At 45.9% G+C, this 14487-nt stretch overlaps 1 protein-coding gene across 1 annotated transcript in view; it reads right to left on the reverse strand.

Moving 5' to 3' along the window:
• HLF (HLF transcription factor, PAR bZIP family member) overlaps positions 1-12139 on the reverse strand; it is a 35050-nt gene extending 22911 nt beyond the window's left edge. The window contains exons 1-2 of the mRNA XM_084218615.1: positions 11818-12139; positions 10273-10608 (exon numbers count right to left, since the gene is read on the reverse strand). Of these exons, the coding sequence (XP_084074741.1) occupies positions 10273-10608; positions 11818-11923 (442 nt within the window). The 5' untranslated portion in view covers positions 11924-12139. The remainder of the gene's footprint in view (positions 1-10272; positions 10609-11817) is intronic.
• Between the last annotated feature and the right edge of the window lie 2348 nt (positions 12140-14487).

Consider the following 14487-nt stretch of genomic DNA (forward strand, 5'->3'; position numbering starts at 1 on the left):
AGGCCTTGCAGCCTGGACAATCCATGCCCTGATTTTTTAAGTGCTAAGGCACCCAGAGGCAAGGCGTTTCAAGCAGATACCCAAACCACAGCTGTCCCACATGTGTTACTGAAGGCTTGTGGTTTAACCTCCACAGAAGGCAGATATGCAGATTAACTTTAAATATGCTGCACTCTTCCCTAATTCTCTCATGTAAGTATAGAGTTGAGAGAGGCAGGTGTTCACAAGGTCAGCTTCCTGCTCCCTTTTACTCAATTGGTGTTGCTCTCAAAAATGCTCTATCACTCCAGAAACAATTCAAAGAATGTTCTACCACTCCAGAAACACCTTCACCTGGTGAGCAAGCCCTGTGGCTTCTTGCCTTTGTGAGTTAGTAGAGCAACACACATTAACAACACATGGCTGAGGAGCATGACACAATCTAGATCTGTGATTTATTAACCTGATCTGTTATTTACGCTCTTCTCTTCCAAGAGAATTAATCTTCACTATAGGCAGAGACATAACTCCTCAGTTTTCAGTGTACAGCTCTTGATACAGAGGCCAGGCCTCTCTTGGTGACAAAGGCCATGCTCTGGTCAGTCCCTCAGGAGTGACCTGCTTGGTTGGCTCAAGTTCCTGGAAAAGTCTGGAAAACCAGAATAGGAATTAAACAACAGTGCCCCAAGGTACATGTAGTTTCACTTCCCAAAATCTTCACATTCTTTATTAATCAGAGCAGTGATCACCCAGCTGGACAGGGTTGTGATTCTATCCACCCTTTTTTAGTACTCCACCCTCACCCAGCAATAAGCAGAGAGAATTGGGCTGTCTCACAGGGCAAGGCCAGTGTATAAAAAGGATACACCAAATCAAATTATCCAGGATGAACGCAGCACCAAAAACTAAACAAAAACAAAAAACCAAAACCATTGAGCAAACATATACTACTGTGAAAATTTTACTTTGACATTGATATGCTGCTGTGGTATACTTCAAACAACAGTGAGCTCAGCACTTGCAGTTATTTCAGATCTGTATCTGCTTTTTCACTCTTCGAAAAAAAAAGGCAGACAAAAAAACCTGCAGCATTACCCAATAAACTTTCTCCAATTTAATCCTGAGGAAGCAGGAAGAAACTGTTTAGTGTATTTTTAAACAATTTCTTTCTTTTTTAGAGACATTTAATATTGCATATGCCACAGCCAGACCAAAGAGATTCTTAGAACTCAGGTAAGTGTTACCTTACCAGAAATGGTACTAAAAAGTCTTTCCAGCACAGTCATGCTGTGCTGGAAACAGAATGCAGGGACACAGAGAGGCTCTCTCAGCTTTATAAATGCCCTACCGAGGATTTACTGGGGGAGAGAGAGCAGGGAAGTCCACCCAGCAGTGCTGCATTACACCGAGAGCAGCTTGTGTCACTACAGCTCTATCCCGACACACCCATATTTTACAGCACAAAATGTACTGTACAATTCACAATGCCAAGAAACTCAACATATCTAATCTGGCAGAGAAACCAAGTCATATCAGGTTAATCCAATTCTTCAATTGCACAACTTTGAAAAGCCAATAGCAAAACAAAATCTTCCTTCTCACTTGTGCTCCCCCAGCCCTCCTCCCAGTGCACATACCCTGCCACGACCTACTTTTCCTCTTTGATCCCTCAACATTTTTAGCCCACTCTCACTCTCCTCTGTTCCTCTCTGACTCCTGACCTTGCTGCAGCCCAGACCCCAGTGGCAGGGTGGAAAATTTCCCAGATCAGAGCCAGCTCCCTGCGCCACAGCTCTGTGTGCAGTGCGGGATGAGCGGCGGGATGCGCGCACAAGGTCACTGGACGCCCACCCGCATGTGACACTGCAATAATTGTGATAAGAGCCATCAAATCTGAACTTAGATCACTGCAAGGTAGTTTCAAACGAGGCAGCGGAGCTGGGGCAACTCTGCTGCACAGAGAAAAAGGATATAGCAAGGATGCTTAAAGTTGAGAAAGTTTTTCAGTAAAATAACTGTGCTTGGCTTTGGAGAGGATCAAGACCATTCCATTGTGTGAGATCTGAACTTTCAAGATCTTGCTTACAAACCTTACAGCTCGTTTTTTTAAATTCTCTTTATAAATGAAACACCAGGGTCTCATCTAATCACAGAACCTGAGAAGCTAAGGAGTTCCAAGGAAGAAGAATGGCAGAAAAAGTTTGACTCCCCTCTCTCCAACACACACTAAACCAATTAAATTTGGTTTCTTGCAGATTCTTTTCTCAAAGTGAATTGACATTTCATGGTGTCTAAAAGGGTGTCAGCTTTTCTAGAAGCATTTCACACAGATCAGGCATTTTAAAGGTCTTATTTACCTTTTCTGATGTAGAAAATGCACATTTGCATTACTCTTCCTGCTCAGCAACACATTCCCATCCTATATCCCATCATACATCCACTCATTTATTTTCATGAAATTTTAGGACTGTAATCAATTCTTCAAAATCACAACATTCTTGATACATCTGGTTAAAATTTGACAATATAAAAACTAGCAAGCAGGAACAGGCAAGAGACCATACACTCCTATCATGACCAGTTTTAGTTTGTTTTCATACAAAAATGGTAACAAAAAAATACCCCAATGCTCATCCCTCCCAGCAAGCAAATGCTGCAGGAGTGAGGTACCTAGAAGGGCCAGTGCCCCACCAAAGGGCCACAGCTGCAGGGACTGCAGACGTCACCAACATCCATATTTCCACTGTGCAGCACAAAGAGAGGCAGCAGTTGAGGGCTGATTGCTGCAGGGCCCTTCAAATTGAGTTTAACCCTCTCTGATGTGATGAGGAAGAGGATTTGGGTTTGAGTGCTTAGGTCCTACTTAATAAGCATTACTAAGGCAAGAACAGAGCTGGTTTTTTTAAACAGATTTATTGGTGGAATAAATTTCTAAATGTTGCAATGGTGAGTTGATAAAAATGACTGAATTGTTTTAAGTCATCTCTGCTTCAGTGCAAGCCTTGAGCCTGTGCTTTATATTCTGCAGCCTTGCACAATGTGGTCTTCTACAAGAAGGTTTGGTGCTGTTATTTCAATCATCTTGCTGTCCTAAAAATATTGATTGCTGCATTAAACACATTTCTGCAGTATTTTGTGTTTTGAAGTTTCACATTACTGTTCCTCCATTTTTTCCACATGCAATTTGCAGTTTCCTTCCTCTCCACATTTAATTTCTCTTGGAGTGCTTTCACCTGTGCCATGAGTGCTGCATGACCAGCTCACCTCAAAGACACCAGCAGCCACACAGACATTAAGTAAGCAGGAAGGCCTTGCAAGTGTTTTATTTAAAACTTAAGATCCAATCACTGCCACACAAATTAATTGATCTTGCTGTGGACAGAGAACCCTGTTCATTCATTTGTTTATTAAATTCAGGAGAACCAACCCCTTCTGTAATGAATTACTTAATCTTTGACCTATTGTCCATAGCCATGTTCCAGAACAAAGAATTTACAGCAAGCTGAGCTCCCTAAGGCTAATTGGAAAAGAATGCTTTTTTTTAAACTATTCTTTCTCCATCTTCAACAAATCTTTGCCAAATTCAGTATTTTTGCCTCTCTGCTTTACAACTGCATATTTAAGGATGGCATTTGGTTACAGGTTAGTGCACCAGTTCACTGTAGCTTCTGCTTGTAGGAAATAAATACTATTGAACCCATCTGTGGGTTCCTGTTTTGAGTAGTAATCTACATTTGTGTTCCAGTTAACAAGGAGCTGAGTTTTTCTAGAACCCCAATGCAATTTGGATTTTTTTATTTCCTCCTACAACAGCCATACACCAAAACAAAGAGCTCCAAGATGCTCAGTGCCTGTTTTCATTGAATTGCAAGTAATATGAACAACAGAATAATGCCAGTGGGATGAAGAGCTAGAGCTGTTTCTCTCCAAGTTGAGCAGAGAACCCTGAAGCAAGAGCTTGCCACATCAGAGGAGCTAAGCAATGGTGTTGGGAGGGCGCACAACAAAAATCTGGCCCAAATTTAGCCCTGGCAAAACTTAGTTGAGAGAATGGGACGGGGAAGCAGAACTGTACAACAGCTTCAAACGTGTCAGAAATGTGAGAGGCCGAACAATATTTTGCATTTGTTTAAAACTTGATGGATAGCAACTCAGTCATGAAAAGCTGAAGTGCTGTGAAGAGCACCAGATTAAAAGAAAAAAAAAAAAGAAATGTTGCGACACATGCTGCCTTACACACCTGTGTTAGCTCTCCACACTGCAGCTCTCAAGTTCTCAAGACCACATTCAGCTTTGTGATAAACATAGAGCTTCTCTGTCACCATTTGTTCATTTAAAAAAATAAAGATTATACAAGCTACAAAAAAAAAAATGTTTGCCATAAATTCATTTTGACACAGTTGTGCATTTTACACTCATTTTCTATACCAAGCGATTATGTATAACTTAGTCCATTAAGTGGAATAGATTTGAGGTTTAAATAAATGGTTTTTTACAGAGCTTTCATTATCTACTTAAGATCAACCCACAGTTTTTCTTGAAAAGAACTTAGCTGAAATATTTTTTTCTGATCGCCAGTCTTCTGTGAAATTCAGACCAAATATTGAAAAAATATATTTTATTTGTTATGAAAGAAAGACTAAACAAAAGGAAAATAAAAAAGAAACTTATGCTCAAGTTTTGTGTGATATAAATACTAAACAGCTCCATAGTGTACTGCCAGGCAACCAAATTATTTCATAATGCACTCAAGTCCTTTTTACTGATGGTGACTAAGTCCTTTCATCCTGTGAAAACTCCACTGGCCACTGAGAGCTGTTACCCCCCCTTAAAAAAATTCCAGAAAGATGAATGACAAGAGAGTGAATGGTGACATTTTGCTGCTCCACCTGGGAGGTGACGGAAAGCAGTCAACAAGCTGCCTACCTGCTGAGCAATAGAGAAATCAGGGAGACCACATGAGGAGCAAAGTACTTATTGCTGAGATTAATTGGCAGAATCTGGCCACTGCAGCTTCCACAATTGCCAATTTGCTGTCATAAAAATATGCAGAGATTGAACAATTTAATGTGTTTCCTAGTAGCTTCATCTAATCAGATATTAGTGGTGTCTTTGTATACATCTCCTGATGAAGTCTTCTCTCTTGACTATAATATATTATTTTATGAAAGACTTCAGGGTGTACTTGCTCCTTAAAAAAAATCCAATCACTGCACTGAGAACCAATCACTCTGCAATGCACTTTGAGATGGGAAGCAAAGCTCTGAAAAATACATTGTACTTTCCTAAGTAATTGTAACAAGCTTAACACTCGAGATATCCTTAAAATATCTTTAAGGGGACCAAAAAACCCCCAATACTAGGTCTTCCCTGTGCTCTCTTCTTAAGTCTGGATAGCCCTTCCTTGCACAAGGAGCTCTCAGCCTAATACCCAAGATTATTTCGTGCTGTTTACTGTTTGAACTCCGAACTAACTTCAAGTTCTTTCACGCAGTCAAGCAATTATTTAACCAATAATCAACATTTAACTGTGAATATTAAAATTAGCTCTCTTGAAGGAGACACAGTGTTCTTGCTTCCAGCATTAACAAGCCTGTGCGTTCAGCACTTTTTTCCCCCCTGTTATCATGTGACAGGCTATTTTTAATATTTGCCTGAATATATTCTGCATCTTCCTTTGATCCAGAGCGCAGTTTTGCGAGGTTTGCCCGCAGATTGCCCTCCCTTGGCAGCGGCAGCAGCGGAGCAGGGCGCAGCTCTTCCATCCCGGCGCGGTTTGGGCGCGCTGGCGGTGGCAGGAGCGGAGCCGGGCTGAGCCGGGCCGCACAGGGCAGGGACACGTGCCGGGAGCACATGGTCCTGCAGGCGGCCCGAGCCTCACGTGAGGCTCAATGTGAAGAGCAGCTCCTGGTACCAGCCTGGCCATGCTGGAGCTGGTCATTCCCATCCTCACGTGGGAGGCCAAAGGTCAGGAAATTCCCGCAGAGAGCCCTTGGCCTCTGGGAGAGAAGGGGTTCCTGCGACACCCGGGGACGACTTGTAAACAATGATTAAAGCTTAGGAGAGGATTCCACGCGCAGGCTGGCAGCTGGGAATGCTGCCCTTCGCTCTGCCAAGCTGTGCTGGAGGAGGAGATCACGTTAAGAAACAGAGGGGAAGGCAGGCTGCAATACAGGGAGTGCTGCACACACACCCTTTGGGGCTGCCCCGGCAGCACCTCACCCCGCACGGAGCTGCGTGGAGCAAGAACGAGCCTCTCCCAGCTGGCTGCAGTGCCTAGCACAAACACGGGCTCCAAAATACACTGAAACCCATCCAGTGGTGCCTGCTGTCAGTCACTGCAGCTCAGTGCCTGTGCAAAAGCCAGAGGTAATGGATACTGTGCTCTAGACAGAATATCTGGACTGAGCAAATGTACCACAGCATTTCATAAAAATCTTCGGGGGGTGGGAGGTGTAAGTGCACTTCACGCGGAAACAATTCTCAGCTTTTTGATTAATGTGCCTCTAATTTTACTTTTTTAAGTGAAGACTTGCAGATATTGCACATAGGTATATTTCTGCAGTGGATTACAAAGCTTGTTTTTCTTTTTTTTTTTTTTTCTTAAATAATCTTTGGCAAATAGTCTAAGGCACCCTGCCATGCAGGCAACACAGACAGAAAGCCATCATCAGAGAACACAAAGAGGGAGCTCTCTCAGAGCCCCCAACAGCCCTGCTCTCCTTTGGAGCACGGCAGAAACAACTGGTTATCACTGTGCCAGCAGCATCCCTGTGACACAGCCCCACATCCAAGGCTTTTTGGTGGCAAACAGAAAATTCAGATCTAAACCACAAAATCCCAAAAACCTTCTCGTTAGGATTCTCCGCCAGATCTAGCTGATGCTTCTCTAATTCACACCTGTCAAACCCTTTACAGTACGTGCCCCAAACACCTCCATCAGGGCTACAGGGGAGAAGAGCCAGGTGAAAAGCAACAACCAACTAGTTACCTGCAAAATATACACCCTCCCTTTACATACAATCAGCTGAAAATTACTCAAAATTTCCTTCAGGACTCCGCATCTAAATGGAGATTGACGTTCCACTGAAACACTACGTACGGTGCGCAACATGAAGAACCACAAAAATGTCTTCGCATTAATGGGTTTCTTAGAAAGCTTCATAAAAATCTGAAAACCTTTTTCTGAGGAGACCACAGATTTCAACCAACCTACCAGCATCCAATACCAACACAAAACAGAAGTTCTACATGCATCTACACATGACAATGAATGTTGGTCTGCGATGCTAAAAATAAACCAAAATACTATTTTTTATTAACAAAATCAGCACTGTGAAAGATAAATACATGGTTTCACTCTTGGAAGTCATTACCCTGTGTCCCTCATCAAAACAAAGCCAGAAATTTCTATAACTACCTTCCCTGAACGTAAATGTATGGGAAGTAGGTGGTCGCTTTGTTCTTTGCAGATGATAAACTGGTGAGCCTAAACATCTTTCCATTGACCAGACAACCTGAGCTGAAAATACAGAATTCTTTTTGTTGCAATTACATTTTTTAGCAGGGAGAAAGAAAATCCGTGAGGATTTTGGTAATGTCACGTCCACAGTCAGGGTCAACACAGCTTTGCTGAGCCTGATAACACTCAGGGAACGCCAGTGCAGATCTCCTGATCTCTTCCAGACACGGCACAAAACACATTTGGGCAACACCACTCACTCCTACAGACAGATGAGGCTTGTGCTGGAACACATGCACAAAACGAAATCTCCTCACGCTGCTCTCCCATGGACCATCCCTGGCCCCAGAGTCCCAGCTGGGGCTCCACGTGCAGGGGGATGTCCCTCCCAGGGATGTCCCCCCCGGCAGGGCACAGCCAGGCTGGCAGCTGTGACCACCTGCACGTGACCCCAGTGCCAAAACCCAGAGCCACTGAGAGAGGGACAGGAGCAGCACAGGACTGGACCCTTCCTCTAGCCCCACACACTCAAACAGGTGCCCAGTGCAAGGCAAAATTCAGAATACACACCAGTGAAATATTTTTAGAATTACTATCACCTAAAACATTCCATTTTCCTGGAAGTAGTAGGATCACATGGAATTAATCTGTATTGAAGTTGTATACTTCCTACAACTTGTTCTTTGCTTTATTACAGTAACACAAATCACAACACTATACTGGAATGATAGCTCACACCAACTAAAACCCTTTCTTTATGTGGAAATAAAAAAAATATATTTTAAATGTTTTAAGATTTATTAAGCAACAGGCTCCATTATAATGATTTTAGCATTTACCTCCCTATTACAAAGCAGCACATTTACCTTGGCCCTTTTATGGTAACTCTTAAATGCTCATTTTTACTTTTACTGAATTTAAAAAAAAAAAAACATGCTCCTATATTCTCAAACTTGCTCAAATGCTAAACTGTGAGATGGTCTTCTCTTCAGTACTGATTGTCAAAGAAAGATTTTCACATGACAGCACATAAAAATTTCAACAACCTGATGATAAACCAGACTACTGTTAATTAAGCCCCACTTCCTATCTGTAATGGGGGACAAGAAAATATTATTTAAGATGTGAAATGAGGTCCCTTATAAAAAAAAAAAAACCACAACATTTAACAAAAAAATCTATTCTTGCTAAGGCAATATGGTGTTGGGGAAAATACCTGCAAATTTAGATGTTTTATCACACCCCAAGAGACATAATGTCCTTTACAACAGTAAAAAAATGCACTGTGAGATAAGTTTGTAACCCCGAGCTGCAAAGGGCTCAGGATAAACTGAAAAAAATCAATGAGTTGAAAAGTCACACAGATAGCTGATTATAAATAAATTCTGACAGGTGATCATTAAAAGCCTGGCTCACTACTCGGCTCCTCTGGAAAAAAGAGAGAATGGGGACTGATTATCTGCTTTTAATTGTGTGTGTGCATAAGTGACAGAAAGTGATGTAGCTCATATGCACTATTTTTAAAGCTGGCTCAGAAAAAGCAAGGGGTTTCATGTTCTGCTCTTGCCTACTCCAAATATATTTTAACTTGGGACACCCTTATAAGTTATTAATTAACCATGAAAAGCCTTGAAACTGAAACACAAAGCAAAGTCAAATCCACACAAAGCAAAAGTAAGTAAATGAAATCCATGACTAAACACACAGTTCTAATGGGGAGGCCAAGGAGTATGTTGACAGGTTTGGGGAGCTTTGGGGGGATATTTTATTGCTTTTTACTGAGACAGGAACATTGCAGTCTTGTAAGACATTTCTATTTCATCCTGCTCCACAACTTTTGCCTCTCTATTTATTTATTTTGCCTCCTTATCAGATGATTCTGACAATGACTTCGCACACTGAGCATGGCAAATGATCAAGCAGAAGGGAGAGGAGTGGTTTCCTGCTGCCAAAGGCACACTTTGCTCCAGCATACCTCATGTGAGCAGAAGAGCACAATAAAATAAGTCTCTCTCTGTATTTTTTTTTTTTTAAGGAAAAAGGCAAAGCTCCATGTTTCCCAAACTTCAATGTTGACACTCTTCCACTGCCCATGATCTCAGCCATGCTGGTGTCAAGCCAGAGGACTTATTCTGGATTCAAACTGGTGTGTCTCTAAAGGGATGATCTCAAGTGCTAATAAAATAATAAAAGACTTCCACTGACATCAGACAGGCTGGAATTGTGCATTACAACCAGGCCTTGGACTCCATGGTGTTTTCTTAAGCGTAAGGTGACTACAGATGCAAGTTATGAACTCAGGTCAGAGTTACACTCAGTTTATGCCAATTTAAGCAAGATTATAACGTTGTTCCAAAACTCAGTTCCTGTGGCAAATTTTACTTTGCTCAGTAGAGAGTAAGATGATGGCCAAAATTTCAAGTAAGAAGCATTAACCTTTAACTCCAGAATAACTGCCCACTCCTGTGTCTCACATCAAATACTGGATGAAGGAATATTCTCTTTCACAGTCCTTTTCCGTGCTCTTTTAACACTGTGGCATCTATGCCATTCTGTCTGTGGTCTTTTTACTTGCTAACAGCTAAGACACCAACTAAGATAGCCAAGTTTCCATGGAATTCCCAGAGCCTTCCTTCAATAATTTAAACAAAAATCCTGGTGGAGCAGCCTAGTGATAACTGGAGATATTGTTTTTATTTGCTGGAGTGTGAGTGACAGGAATCCTCCGGGCTCTAAGCTGCCTGTCAGCTGCACAGGGAGAAGCAGTGATTTACAGTGGGGAGGAGGGGTTCATGCCAAATTCCACAGGGAAGTTCTGAGGGCTGATTTACCTGGTCTGACCGGGCTCTGCATGCAGTTCTGCGACACCATGCCTGGATGGACTGAAGTAGAAGCCCTGCTGCTGAGGTCCATGACAGAAGGTGATGCTGAGGTAGCTTGCTGGAGACCTGACTGGTGTGGGCTAGGCTCGTGCTGGTTTGGGCTGGGTGGAATGCCATTTTCTGAGAGGAATTCTTCCAGGTCCATGTATTCCAACTGGAAAGTGTCTCCATCATATGGCAGTGTCTTGTCCCATAATGTTGGACCCAAGAAAGCTGACTGAGGCACTGTGGTACCAGTGCTGTCATCATCTAACTTCTTCTCTTTGTCTTTTTCTTTACCGAATGCTTAAACAAAAACACACAACAAACATGTAAGAATTCAGTAATTAAAACATTAACTACTACTACTTCCATTATTTCTGCTGTACTCTCAGATGTAAGAAAGGAATATTTCCTTAAAAAAAAACTCCTTTGACTCACTCTACTTGGAAGAGAATTGAGGGGTCATGTCACTGAGCACCTTGGTGGGAACCGACTGCATTTTTGAGATTGCCCTTTGTTTTTAGTTATCAGTTCCACTCCATACACAGCTTTGAATGTTAGCATCAAAGAGCACTCAACAGACCTAAAAGTGAACATTTAAGTATTGCAGCAAACTAGAAGCTATTGATATATTCTGTCGAAAAGGAACAGTCTTAGCCTGAAATCCCTGGGATCCTGTCATTCTTCTAAACTAAGATGGTCCCAAGCAAAATAGTCCTCAAATTCTGCACTTCCAAATGTCACTAACATACAGTGGCAAGGGCTGACAGAACACAGTTTTGATGTGCAGAAGAGACAACAAAATATTCAAAGGTAGAAGCAAAAAAAAAAAAAAAAAAGCCTAACTGAGGCTTCCTCATTTCTACAGCCCCCAGTGATTTCAATGCACGTTTTGTAAGCGAAACGCCTGATTTCTCTGCAAGATCTGCAAGAATCTGAACTCCTAAAGCTTCCTGTCAGCTACCAAGCCTTCGCAACATTTTATTTTTAACCTCATACAACAGCCCCGGTGAAATCCTCCGAGTCGCTTGGCAGTGGAACTCGGAAAAACGAGGAGACAGGAACTGCGAGACCTTCCCTCGGTTTCTGCTTTTCGTGCGCGCTCGATCCGTTCGCCATACGCGGTACGGGTATTCCCGAGCTGCCTCCGCTTCCCGGGGAAGCCGCAACTTTCTCCCGGTGAACCGGGGGACGCGGGGCCAGGAGCGGTTTGTTGTGGGGCCTGGGATGGGGATGCCGGCCCCTTTTACCCGAGGCACCGAGCGCCCTTGGCGTCCATCCACCGGGACCGGAGATGGGAACACCGAGCGCGTCCCGTTAGATCGAGCCGGGGCGGCCGCCACTCTCGCAGAGCGCCCCGAGCGAGCCGTGCCGGGGCTCCATCGCCGGGGCAGCACCCGCGGGGAGGAGGAGGGGGGGCGCAGGGGGACGGGAAGAAGGGAAAGCCATGCCGCGGCCCCCGAGTGACAGCAGCACCGGGGCGCACTGCGAGGGGTCCCGGGGAAGCCTCACCGTCTTCGTGAGCGAGCGGCAGCTTGAGCGGGTTTTCCAGCAGGGACTTCAGCACACCGTAGGTGGGCGGGAGGAACGGGGGGTTCAGCGGGAGCGGCCGCGACATGGTCGGTGGGGACTGCCCGCGGCGGCGGGGAGGGGGCAGCTGCGCGGCGAGCGGTTCCTTCCCCCTTGCTGTAGCCGCTGTCGCGGCGCGGGTGAGCCGGGTGTGGGGCCGGGCTGGGCCGAGCGCCGGTGGCGAGGGGCGCTGGGGCCGCGGGACAGGGCGCGGACCGGGCGCGGGTCAGGCCGCTCCGCCGCGCAGCTGCTCCGCCGCCGCCGCCGCTCCCGCCGCCCGCTCTGCGCCGCTCTGCGCCCGCCCGCCCCGCGCCCACGTGCAGCCGCCGCCGCCGCTGACGTCACGCCCGATAGCAGCCCCGCCATTGGCGCGCCAGCCACGCCCCTCCCCGGCACCGGCCACGCCCCCCGTGCGCCCCGCCCCGGCACGCGTGCGGCCGGTACCGGGGGGGGGGGGGAAGGGGGAGGGGGGGCAGGCCGGGACACCCGCCCCAAATCCCCCCGCGGGGCCGCTGCGCCTCCCCGGTAACCGGGAGGAATGTGTTAATGAGATGGTAATGAGCCTGAACGTTTGACCCCGCTTGGGGCATTCGAGCGTGGCGGCTCCCCCGGGGCAGCGGGACCCGGTGCTGCCGCGGTGTCAGGGGTCCGGGCTGCGGGGCACGGCGGGCGGGGGGTCCCAGCCGTGTTTAAGGGAATCGGCCGTGGGCTCTGCGAGCGTTTCCCACGGAGCTCCCCCTGCCTCTCTGGCAGGTGTCACCCTGGGGTGAGAGCGCTGTCACCAGCACAAGCAGGGCTCCCACCACCTCACAGAATCCTTCGCGCTGGAAGGGACCTCGGGAGATCACCCAGTCCTATTCCCCTGCCCAGGCAGGGTCACCGGGGCAGGTGGCACAGGAACGTATGCAGGTGGGTTTGGAACATCTCCAGAGAAGGAGACTCCGCAGCCTCCCTGAGCAGCTGTTCCAGGGCTCTGCCACCCTCCATGGAAAGAAGCTTTTCCTCACATTGAGGTGGAACATTTTGTGTTTTAGTTTATGGCCATTTTTTAGTTTATGGCCATTTTTCATCATCCTGTCACTGGGCACCACCAAGAAGAGTCTGGACCCATCCTCCTGGCACCTGCCTTGGAGATACTTACATGCATTGAGGAGATCCCCTCTCAGTCTTCTCTTCTCCAGACCAAAGAGGCCCAGCTCCCTTCAGACTCTTGTAAGAGACGCTCCAGACCCCAAACCATTTTTGGGCCTCTGCTGGACCCCCTCCAGCAGCTCCTTGTCTCTCTTGTCCTGAGCAAGCCAGGATGAGACACAACACTGCAGATGTGCCTCATCAGGGTTGAGCAGAGGGAGAGGCCACACTCTTCCTAATGCACCCCAAGATCCCACTGCCCTCCTGTCCCCCAGGGCACATTGCCAGCTCATGGTCAACTTGTCATCCACTAAAACTCCCAGGCCCTGTTTTTGCTCAAATGGGCCTTTCCTCCCTACTCACCATGATCCTCATTCAAGCACAGTTGACTTTCCATCTGCTCTGGCCTTCAGCCCATGCAGACTGTGCAAGAACTGCATTAGTCCCAGAGTAACTTTACCCTTCAGGTGACTGTGCCTCCCTTATTCTCATTTGGGTTTTCTTTTGGATCGCGTTTTGCAAAGTTTTACCATCTGTGTTTATTTGTGATTCTTTCTTCAAAAGTCAGCTTTTAACCATCAACAAATATAAATAATAATAAATATTCTCTAGAAGCAAATAAGTTATGTGCATAAACTGCCCAGTATTTAGAAATATAAGCCGCCTGAGGAACAGCTATGTTCTTCCCTTGTGTATCTACTGTATCTATTACATGTGTGACCAGAACAGGACTCAGGAACAGCTGGAGCTGTGTCAGGGAGGGTTGGGCTGTATATCAGGAAAAGGCTCTTCCCCCAGAGAGTGCTGGGCACTGCCCAGGCTCCGCAGGGAACTGGCACAGCCCCAAGGCTGCCAGAGCTCCAGGAGCCTTTGGACAATTCTCTCAGGGATGCACAGGGTGGGATTGTTGGGGTGTCTGTGCAGAGCCAGGGGTTGGACTCAATGATCCTTGTCAGTCCCTTCCAAGTCAGTATATTCTATCATCTATTATGAGGTGTCTTGTTAAATGAACTGCCTAAAACAAGCAACTGATGAAAGTACAAAGTACACTCAAATCAATAAAACTGCGCTGGCACAACCAGAAACATGAAGACTGGGGATTGTGACCATCAGGCCCCGCAGAACCTGAGGCAAGTGACAGGAACAGACTCAGGCATGGCTGAGCAGGGCTTGGGAGAACCTTGGGATGCCACAGATGCCACATGGTTCACAACTGGAGCAGGGGTGTGATAGCAGCAGCACAGGCGTTTTTAAGTGTCACCTAAGCAAGGAAAAAAGCCGTGCATTATTAAATGACTGTACACGTACCAACGTTGCCTCAGACGGCCAAATTGCTGGTTAGTGGAAACCTTTAATTACAGAGGTACAGATGAGTGACACAAAGATTAGGGTGATTGCCAATCCATATGCAGATGTGGTACAGAATGTTTCTTCTATGCTGTCTAAAGAAAAATAGAGATATGATTTACATTTAGGAGATAC

Source organism: Fringilla coelebs (genome assembly GCF_963513975.1).
Source record: "Fringilla coelebs genome assembly, chromosome: 19".
Classification (NCBI taxonomy): Eukaryota; Metazoa; Chordata; class Aves; order Passeriformes; family Fringillidae; genus Fringilla; species Fringilla coelebs.